The 12,019-nt window shown below is 35.8% G+C and overlaps 1 protein-coding gene across 1 annotated transcript in view; it reads right to left on the reverse strand.

The window, feature by feature from the left end:
• The window catches only part of LOC134333209 (cadherin-like protein 26), a 31,161-nt gene extending 19,391 nt beyond the window's left edge, over positions 1-11,770 (reverse strand). The window contains exons 1-4 of the mRNA XM_063015081.1: positions 11,732-11,770; positions 2,951-3,085; positions 1,603-1,752; positions 1,274-1,418 (exon numbers count right to left, since the gene is read on the reverse strand). Coding sequence (XP_062871151.1) covers positions 1,274-1,418; positions 1,603-1,752; positions 2,951-3,085; positions 11,732-11,770 — 469 coding nt within the window. The remainder of the gene's footprint in view (positions 1-1,273; positions 1,419-1,602; positions 1,753-2,950; positions 3,086-11,731) is intronic.
• Between the last annotated feature and the right edge of the window lie 249 nt (positions 11,771-12,019).

A 12,019-nucleotide genomic window follows, 5' to 3' on the forward strand; every position in this document is an offset into this window, starting at 1 on the left:
AAGATTTAAAAGGTAAAAAAAAATGTAATAAAGATGAAAACGTATTTACATTTGTACAGGAGCAATAAGTTGAAATAAAAATAATTTGAAATAAATTGCATTTGTCTTCCCAACAGAGAGGTGCTCTATTGTTAGGTTTACACTAAACTCTTAAGTAGCTTCACTACACGCATATTTAGTGGCTACCTACAGCATCAAGAGCCTCCTAAGCAGTGCACTGGATTCTGCAACTTTATTAATAACGGTGACATTGTCTATAGACATGAGACATGGCTTATCTGCTGCTCTGAGGCTTAAAAAAACATTTCATTAAGAGTTAGCCTATTTTGCTGAATAACATAACATGCTTAAATTATTTTTTTTTTTTAACAATTCAGCCTATATTATGATGGTGTAAAATTGATAGTGATTTAGGCTATTTGTCTCCATTTGTTAAAATAAATTAGGCTATCGTGCTGACATCTTTCTGAATGTCTGAACAATTTAACATATATCATGTATATTCTCTATGTTATATTTTACATTACAAATATCTATCTTTAAACTATCTTAGTTTAAATAACTCTGTTAGACTGTCCTCAGTACAGTAGCGTCGGAACAAAAACATTCCATTAATGAGTTAGGCTATTTAATATATTGCACTTCAAATGATGTTTATTATTTTCAGCTTGAAACTGGATATTTGTGATTAATGGTGTGTGTGTGTGTGTGTGTATTGGGTTCTACAAAATAAACTACGCTAAGTTGACGTTGCAAATGTTGCGCAATAGCCTTACAGTGACAATACAACATTATTTTCATATATCTCTCTTTACCGGCTGTAACTGGGGTCTGTCCTCTGGAAAACAGCTCTGTTCATTTGGCAGCATCTTCTTCCAACGCCTTTCTTTTTTTAACCTGGCCTTTTCGGCTCCACCTGACCTCTTCCTGCCCTCCATCGGCTGCCATCCACCGGCTGATGGTTTGCGCTATTCTGTTGCTATATTTATTTATATACTTTTACCGTCGCTCCAGAAAAGACGCCTCGTGGGCACAACCAACTTAAACATTTGGGAGTGGAGAATTCCCTCAGATGGTAGAACCCATCTAATCTACTGTACTGCAATGTGATGAATGGAGAGTGAATGCAAGAAGAAGATTAGACAAGTGACAGATGAGTGTCAAAATTATTTTTCACATCCAACCGGCCCAAACTGGAGATGGACATGAACCGGCCCATCGGGAATCCTCCCGAATCTCCCGATTACTTGTGTATGTATATATATGAAGTCACCTTGAGGCGCGGACTCGTCCACCGTGGTTTCATAATTCAGGGGGTTGAACTCGGGGGCGTTATCGTTAATGTCCAGGATCTTAATCTCAACTCCGAGTCGAGTGTCAACCTGATCATTGGAGACGTTCATTGCTACGAAAGTCAGCTGTAACGAAAACACACACACACACACACACACACACACACACAGCTTAATTCTTAGAGGGTGTGTCCACATACTTTTGTATTAATGATATTTAGTGTATATAAAGTCAAGCAGATATTATAAATAAATCATAAATAAATTGCGCAACAATGTTATAACACGCGTCCATATAATTCTGACGTACCTTGAGATAATGGAATATCTCGTAGTCGATCTTTTTATGAACCAACACATTGCCGTTACTTTTGTCGATGCTCAGGACACCTTCGGGATCCTCATCAACGCCGCTGCCTTCCAACTGGAACCATACCAAGTATTTCCTGTCCACCTCGATCTGAAAATAAATAAATACATAAATTAATAAATACAAAAATACATAAATAAATAAATAACATCATAATAAATACATAAATAAAAAAATAACAAAAAAGATAAATACAAAAATAAATAAATACATAAATATAAAAATAAATAAATAAATATATAAATAAATACAAAGAAAATAAATAAATGCATAAATAAATAAATACAAAAATAAATAAACACATAAATATTAAAATAAATAAATAAATATATAAAATAATACAAAGAAAATAAATACATAAATAAATAAATACATAAATATAAAAATAAATAAATAAATATATAAATACAAAAAAATACATAAATAAATGAATGCATAAATAAATAAATAAATAAACACATAAATATAAAAATAAATAAATAAATATATAAATAAATACAAAGAAAATAAATGCATAAATAAATAAATATATAAGTACATAAATAAATAAATATATGAATACATAAATAAATAAATAAACAAACTACATGGATGAATGTATTGAATTTCTCTTTCCTTTGTAGCTCTTCCGGAAAGCCTGTCTACAAGACATTGGAGAGCGTCTGTGGGAATTTGTGCTCATTCAGTCAATAGATTCAGCCACGTCAGGCGCTGTCTGTAAGGACTTTTTATTTAAAACCTTTGGTGGTTGCAGATCGACCGCGTCATTCGTTTAGGCGAGTTTGGTTCTTTACAGGGACTCTCAGCGCCGGTGTTTACACATCAGGTGTCGTGTTTACAGTCCAAACATTTATGTGCTTCCTGCTCCCTGTTTACCTGGGAGCTGGGCGCTCTGTACTCGCTGGGATTCACCATAAAACCAGTACAAACTTACAGAAGTCCAGAAAGGACGTGTGTCCATTAAACGATGCTTTGGTGTCGTAAGAACACAGATTAATCGCTCTGAGATTTAAACAATATATAACGGATGAATCAGAGTATCAGGTGGGTTCATACGGAGATCCGTATCGTGCACGGAGAGTCACACACTGATCTCAGTTATGATAAATAAAGAACATTAATGCTGAGAGCTGATTTTACACTGACAGTTTTTTTTTTTTTTTATCAGGTTGAGTTTTCGGAGCTGGCAGGATGAGTTCAGGAGTTGAGGGGTAACTGGGTGCAGCTCAGGTGCAGCTCAGGATTTTCCTCCAGGCGAATAAAGAGCTGAAAGACGAGCGACACCCACCTTCCCGAGGACGTACGGGAACGGCCCGGGGTTTTCCTCCTCAAAACTGAACGAGTCGATAATCCACGTCCTCTTCACCCGAACTTTACCTCCGGCTGAAACCACCGAAACCAGGTCTGCACAGCAGCACCCGCCCTGATACACCAGAGAGAGAGAATAATGAGATTAACCGCCGGGGAAGAGGAGAAAAACCAAGACCTGAGATTATATAGAGTTTAAAAATAAATATGAAAAAAACATAAAAACAAACAAAAAATAAATAAATAAAAAAACTAGAAAAAAAATGAGATCAACTGCAGAGAAAAGGAAATAAAACCAAGATGTGAGCTTAAATAAATAAAATAAATAAGTTCAACCGTCGGGAAAGAGAAGAAAATTAAGACCTTGGCTTATAGACTTAACATATATAAAAACAAACAAACAAATAAATAAATAAAATTAAGAGAAGAAAAGCAAGACTTGAGCTTATAGAATAAAATAAATAAATACATAAATAAATAAAATTAAGAAAACAAAAATAAGTTCTGCCACTGGGAAAGAGAAGAAAAACCAAGCCCTGGGCTTATAGAGTTCAAAAATAAATAAATAAATAAAAAAGAAAGAAAGAAAGAAAGAAAAAGAAAGAAAGAAAAAAAATTACAAACCCCGAATTAATCTAGAATAAAAAACGTGAACAAAATACAAATAAAAAACAAACAAAAAAACATACAGAAACAAAAAAAAACCAAGCAAATAAGTAAATAAATGAAAAAGTTAATAGCAACAAACAAAACATAAAACAAAAAAAGACAAAAATGAAAAGCCCAAAAACGAAACAATTAAAATATTAATAGTTTATATAGTAAAAAAACAAGACAATAAACAGAACACAAAAAAACAAAACAGACAAACAAATAAATAAATAAATGTAATTAATAAAATAATAAAAAGTCATTCATTTCGAGTGATAAGTTTATTCTGTACAAACTAATTATACGTATAATGAATCATGCTGAGATGTTGCAGCACTGAATCATAAATAAAATATGACTTTAATCTCTCAGCTGTCGTGTGATTTATGATTTACGATGAACCGACAAACAAAAACGATTTGCTTTACATTTAAAATGAACGAGATTTTTATGACCCTGTTGAGCCGGCTTCCTCACCCCACATGGACCGACCGACACCCTCCTTCAGTATCAGGTTTATATAAGCAGTGAGGAGTCACACAGTCGATGCACACAGGTGCACAAAATCAACTATACAGCCTCAGCTTTAGGGCAACAGTTTAGGGAAGGCCCGTCCCTGTTCTCGACCTGACCTCAACCCAGCCGAACTGGAACATCGACTGTGAGCCAGGCCTCTCTGTTCTTGCAAATGCTCTTTTGACTGATCGGTCAAAACTTTGGCATGTTCTTCATTCTCCTTTCCATATAGGTTTCTTTCCAGCTTCTAGAATCCCTGAGCAGATTAATATTCCTGTATCCAGTGTTTTCTGCTGGCATGGCACCGCACCCACTGCGACCCTGAGCAGGATCATGCGCTTAGTGAAAATAAACACATGAATACGTTATTTTCTTTTGATTTTTTATAAACATAACTGGTACTGTCAACTGCTTTATCCTGGTCAGGGTTGCTGTGAGTCAGGTTCAACTGGAAACACTGGACGCAGTGCATGAATTCCATGGCCAGGGTACCGATTCATCCCACACTCCTAATGATGAAATGAAGCTGAGATTCAGAGCGACTCTGTAGAGCGGTGGGTAGCACTGTCTCCTCAGGCTAGAAGGTCCTGGGTTCGATTCCCAGGTGGAGCGGTCTGGGTCCTTTCTGTGTGGAGTTTGCATGTTCTCCCTGTGTCTGTGTGGGTTTCCTCCCTCAGTACAAACACATGCAGTGTGTGTGTGTGTGTGTGTGTGTGTGTGTGTGTGTGTGTGTGTGTGTGTGTGTGTGTGTGTGTGTGTGTGTGTGTGTGTGTGTGTGTGTGTGTGTGTGTGTGTGTGTGTGTGTGTGTGTGTGTGTGTGTGTGTGTGTGTGTGTGTGTGTGTGTATCAATATTATTGTAGGTAAAATGAAACTTGCTGTTTGTGTTTTTTTTATTATTATTAAAAGGTAAAAGCGTTTTATAAATGTAAAAGACGTGAATGTTTTAAATAATTTTAATAAAAATAAAATGTTGTTTGATCAGGTGACATGAACTTATTTTCTCCTGTATTTTATTACAGAACATAATGATTGATTGATTGATTGATTGATTGATTGATTGGTTGATTGATTGCTCTTTTATCTGATCTGACATGAAAGAATTTGTTTTATTTTGTTAGATCACGTTTACGTCTCATCAGCTAAAGATCCATCAGCACCCAGTACAGGAAAAATTATTTATTTATATTACAGTATATTATTATTACTTTTACTATTATTATTATTATTATTATTATTATTAATATTAATATTATTATTATTACACTTATTATTATTACAATTATTATTATTATCATTATTATTATTACTATTATTGTTATTATTATTATTATTATTATTGTTATTATTATTAATATAATTATTTTAATTATTACTATAATTATTATAATTATTATTATTGTTATTATTATTAATATAATTATTTTAATTATTACTATAATTATTATTATTATTATTCTGTCCACTGTTATTAAACAAATAAACTGCTTTTAATTTTTATTTACATTTTAACTCCCGTCCCAACTTTTTTTTGACGAGTTTATTTTGTGGCACTTTTACGCTACTGCACAGCCTCTGGGATCAGGGTTCGAATATTAGTGGTGCTATCGACTGTGTGATTGGCTGTGTCTGAGGGGGGTGTCTTTCGGTGGCTGAAGCCATGATGAAGCCTGATGGATTGTCACCATGTCCAGGCTGTTCCTGCCTTGTGCTCAGTGTATCCCAGTGAAACAAGACCTGCCGAGACCCTGACCAGGATGAAGTGGTTGAAATGAAATAAAATAAAATCTTGTACAGCGTTGACACCTTAAAGCTCCTACAGTAACACCAAGCTGTTGGAATTTGTCCCTTTATATCCGTGCAGGGCCAGTTTAAAGCTCCAGGACTCCACCAAACCACAATGTGAGCAGTTATCTCCAAATGTAGAAAAACTGAACCAGTAATGGATCCACCCAGGAATGGCTAGAGCTTCTCCAAGAGCTTAGCAACGACCGTTGAAGTAAAACATGTACCGGCGTGCAGATGTTGCCAGGCTACGGTAGGTACACTAGTGTTGGTGTTTACAACGCTATTAAATAGAATGTATAACGTATTAAATAATTAGTTTTTATGAGCTTTTATTACCAGTCGGATCATGAAAACCTGCACAGACTTGATCCTGCATAACAACGATCGTGTCAGGTGACGAAACTGAAATGAAACTGAAATAATTTTTTAATTAATTAAATTTAACTTTATTTATTTTATTTTTAAATTATTATTTTTTAACAGTTTGCTTGTTCATGTGGTCGGAAAGTATTATATACACCGATCAGCCATAACATTAAAACCACCTCCTTGTTTCTACACTCACTGTTCATTTATCAGCTCCACTTACCATATAGAAGCACTTTGTAGTTCTACAATTACTGACTGTAGTCCATCTGTTTCTCTACATGCTTTGTTACCCCCTTTCATGCTGTTCTTCAATGGTCAGGACCCCCACAGGACCCCCACAGAGCAGGTATTATTTAGGTGGTTGATCATTCTCAGCACTGCAGTGACACTGACATGGTGGTGGTGTGTTAGTGTGTGTTGTGCTGGCATGAGTGGATCAGACACAGCAGCGCTGCTGGAGTTTTTAAATACCATGTCCACTCACTGTCCACTCTATTAGACACTCCTACCTAGTTGGTCCACCTTGTAGATGTAAAGTCAGAGACGATCGCTCATCTATTGCTGCTGTTTGAACACTGACTGATCAATCAGCGCCCAGCAATACAAGCGCTGTCATGTTTTGACTGAACGGGCACAAATTCCCACACACTTGTGAGAAGCTTCTCTGTTGTTTTAGCTGAAAAGATCACCTAGGGAGTCATTTTGTTTTAATACCGTTTGTTTTTGAAAAGGGATGTCCGACAAGCTCACAGTCAGGCGTCCAAATACTTTTGGCCATCTGATGCAGGACTTTAGGTGTTAAAATCCAGCTTGAATAATAATAAGATAAAGATCGACATTTTTTTTACATTCAATTTAATAAGAACTTCCTTAAACAAGCAGTATCAATATTTTAAGCTCTACCGTGCATAATATTATCAAAAGATTCAGGCACTGTGGGATATGTAATGTGGTTTTTCAATGCACTGTTGGGGGTGGTGAGCATCTCAAACCTGCGCTGTTAAGGGACGAACCCAGGTACAGGAGACGTAACCTGGGCAGAATCAATCAATCAATACTAAAATCAAATAAAAAAAAACAATAAAGCTCAAAGTAAATAAACAAAACCAAACCAAAGTCGCACCGAGAACGGAAAACACTGCAAGACTGGAGCAGAAACACTGCAGTGTGAAACACTGTGATCTCATCGAGAGGGAAAGCTACTCAATCCACCACTGAGTTACAAACACTCAGACAGGGAGAAGCAAGCAAACCAACCGCAGCAAAATCAGCTGCCACACAGCACCACCCACCGAGGTGTTTCAACACTCCAAACAACGCAGAGTTACAACATTTCAAACACCGCACAATATTTTAAAGACTACAGTCTTAACATTTCAAATACTGCACTGTTTTATCATTTTAAACACCTCAGAGTCACCACTTTACAAACACTGCAGTCATAACATTTTAAACACCACACTGTTACAACATTTCAAACACCGCAGTCTCAACATTTTAAACACCGCAGTGTCACAACTTTACAAACACTGCAGTCATAACATTTTAAACACCACACTGTTACAACATTTCAAACACCGCAGTCTCAACATTTCAAACACCGCAGTCTTTAACATTTCAGACACGCACTGTCTCAACACTTTAAAGACTATGGTCTCAACATTTTAAACACCACAGTGTCACAACTTTACAAACATTGCAGTCATAACATTTTAAACACCACAATGTTTTAACATTTTAAAGACCTTAGAGTGTCAACATTTTAAACACCGCGCTGTTTCAACATCTCAAACACCACACTTTCCAAACAATGCAGTCATAACATTTTAAACTCCGCACTGTTTGAACACCACAGTCTCAACATTTAAAAAAAGACTGCAGAGTAATATAATGTAATTTTATCACCTAATGATCCGCCGCTCGTTACTACTTAATTAAATAAAACTGGTTTAACTGGTTAATTTCTGCTTGGTGATGTTGTACCGACGCTGTGAGTAAGAATCAGTGATGAGAGGATTACATTTCCTTACACACCAGATCTCCTGGATTAGTTTCTACAGAAGCTTTATCCATCAGATTAAATATTAACACCGTTAAACAAACATCAACACATCTGTAATTAATCCAGTAATCACACCACTAATCACATCTGTAATCACACCTGTAATCACCACCTGTACTCATTTCTCTACCCTGGAAGCAGTACTCAGATACTCTGCTACCAGTTATCTACACAAACACTTTAAGAGTCTCATTACTGGTTGTAAATCACTTTTAGGATCCAACCCCAAAATCAAGTTATGATTGGCTCTCAGAATCAGAACCGCCCAGTGTGAAGCTGCATTCAGCTTCTATACCTGTGTTACCTGTGTTTATTCATGAATTATTCACATTATTTTATTATATTATTTTATTCCAAACTATCTAAATAACATGATGTACTCTACATTTAAATAAAAACCCTACAATTAATTTATATAAAAGATTGTGTATTGTTTGCTTTAAGTAAATGTTGGCAAATTTTTATACTTTTATAAACAGTATTAATGGAATTAAAATTCTCAGATATTTTACTAATTTATCACAAACCAGAACCCTGAAAATCTACAGTTTATAATAAACTAAGTGCTGATTTTTAATAAAAATGATCATTATTATTATGATTATTATAATATAAATATACACGTGTGTGTGTGTGTGTGTGTGTGTGTGTGTGTTATTGTTCTGTTCTGATGGTGACTGTGTGAGATGTTTGAGAGTCCTGGAGTGTAAACACACACCGTCATGTTTAGTGTCATTATTTACATTTACACATGACGTTCTGAAATTTTAACCCCGGAGAGAAAAAAACATGTTTGTTTTATTTGAATAGAAATGTTTAAAAATATAAAATGACTCAATTAGCTTGTAATTTATGTATTAAAATGAAAGAAAAATACAAAATAAAATTCATTATGTTTGACATAAACAAAATCATCAAGAATTAATAAGTTCAGCTGTAATTATTTATTATATATTAATATATATTATATTGTGTTATTATATATTGATTTAAAACAGCCAGCTTCAAATGATAAATTAATTCTGATTATAATTAAGTGTTAGATAAAATATAATATGTCATAAAATAATGAAATGTAATAAATGATATAATAAATAATCTCAGATATCCGGTGATCGTTAATAATATTAATAAAGCATATCAGTAGATTTTGTTTATTATATTTATATTTATATATATATATATATTGTTTTTGTTCTATTTTTATTTGCTTTATTTGTTCTATACAGTCGATTTTTATGTTGTTTAAATAATGTATTATTTTAATATTTAGTTATTTCTTTTTTTTTTAACTATCTTACTGTTGTGAATTAAATTAATACTTTATTTCATGTAAAATATTAAAAATACATAAAATTCACCTGAATTTTATCACCTAAATAATGATTTAAATGACCAGGCTGCTCATAAGGATTTATAAATATACAAATTATTCCTGTAATTAATTTCTTTATGGATTATAAACGTAGTGAGACATAAAATTGATTTAGTAATTATTTATAAAAGATGTGCAGATAAAAAATATATAAATAAAATAACCGTTTTAATATATTTAGTAAAAAATCTTTAATAATACGAATACAGTTTTAAAAACATTAATAATAAGCTGAAGTTCTGCAGTCGTGGTTTGGTGGAAGCTCAGGGTTCAGGGTTCAGGACTATCGACTGAATGAAATCTGTTTGCATCCTGACTTTGAAAAGCAGCCACTGTTGGGCCCTTAGCCAAGGCTCTTAAACATCTGGGCTCTGAGGTGCTGTATGATGGCTGCTTCTGCGTTCTGAGCTCAGTCAAACAAACTGGGATTCACTGTAAAGAACCTTTTTTGTTCTGTAGAGGTGCAGAGGTACGAATGTTCGGGGGAAATTCGGGCTTTACTGTAATCAGGGGGGGGGGAGTTAGGGTAAGGGCCCTATAACCCAGTTCCCCCGCCCTATAACCCAGTTCCCTCACCCTATAACCCAGTTCCCCCGCCCTATAATACAGTTCCCCACCCTATAACCCAGTTCCCTCACCCTATAACCCAGTTCCCCCGCACTATAACCCAGTTCCCCACCCAAAAACCCAGTTCCCCCACCCTATAACCCAGTTCCCCCGCCCTATAACCCAGTTCCCCCGCCCTATAACCCAGTTTCCCCATCCTATAACCCAGTTTCCCCATCCTATAACCCAGTTCCCCACCCAAAAACCCACTTCCCCCACCCTATAACCCAGTTCCCCCGCCCTATAACCCAGTTTCCTCACCCTATAACCCAGTTCCCCCGCCCCTCCCAATATTTACACCAACTGGTTCCGTCTGGCCCCAAACCACACACCATCAGTACTTAAAACAAAATGTGGTCACCAAAAGAACAAAGAGATGAAACTCGGGAGAGAAAAGAGAGACGAGAATTTTATACCTGAGAAATTCATCATTCAAATAACATTCAGCCTTCAGCACTGTTCTCACGAGAGTCTCGCAATAACCAGAGAATTCCAAACATGCAAAGCCAGCATTGTTGTTAGATATGGGACCAGTGATCAGAAAGCTGCTGGTGCAGCGCAGATACAGCCACTGTTGGGCCCCTAAACATGGCCCTTATGCTTTAAGTGCATGTCTGCTAAATTCTATACATGTAAACATAAAGTACTGTAGAAATATAGAAATACTACAGCATAAACACGGTAATGTGACTTATTATTAATGAACCTTTAAACATGGTGTAAAACACACTACAAACGTATTGGGACACCTGAGCATGAGCTTGTACATCCAGTTCCAACTCTTCTGAAACTAATTTCTACAAGACTTTGACAGAGTGATAAGAGTGTGTCTGTGGGAATTTGTGCCCATTCATTCCAGCAACAGTGCAGCAGTCAGTGAGGAGCTGAATCCATCCCCAAAGTGTTGAGTTGGGTTTAATGTTCACACAACTAGTCCAACCAGGTCTTTATAGAGCTGCTTTGTGCTTGTGGTGTAATCATGCAGAAAGAGGAGAGCGGACTTCCCCAAACTGTTGCCATGGTGCTAAAAGCGTCTTATTTTTCTTATATCATTTTATATACGCCTATTAGCACTGGACGTTGCAGAAAGTGGTCAATTCAATCATTAGGACGGGCGTCCAGATACTTTTGACCATACAGAGTGCACAAGTATAAAATACAAACACTAAATAAAATAATCAATAATTATAAGCAGAATATATTACGTTACTGAAGCAAAAAATGACAAATATTATAAAAATATAATAAATATAAAGCAGAGAAACATCCGAGTCAAACCAGCTCACGTTTACTTTATCCTAAATCTGAATATTTAGCATGTTCTCTTACATATTTTCCTTATATAATGAATGATCCAGGATTAATTAGTGATTATTGAGGAGGTTTAAAGACTCACCAGCGTGAGGAGGACGAGGGTGAGTGTCCACATCTTCATCTCACCACCGCAGATCAACGACTGAAGGTTTAAGATGAAAGCCACAGACCTACTGTACCTCATACGGTCCTACTGGAGCTGCTCTCCAGTTACAGCGGGGGGAGGAGTGTGTGTGTGTGTGTGTGTGTGTGTGTGTGTGTGTGTGTGTGTGTGTACAGGTGTGTCGTTTTGACTTCAGAAACTGCAGGAGCCTCGATGACAGATTCATGTGTTACAGCGCAGACACTAAAACACACACACACACACCCT

The sequence above is a fragment of the Trichomycterus rosablanca genome, chromosome 19 (assembly GCF_030014385.1).
Source record: "Trichomycterus rosablanca isolate fTriRos1 chromosome 19, fTriRos1.hap1, whole genome shotgun sequence".
NCBI classification, from domain to species: Eukaryota; Metazoa; Chordata; class Actinopteri; order Siluriformes; family Trichomycteridae; genus Trichomycterus; species Trichomycterus rosablanca.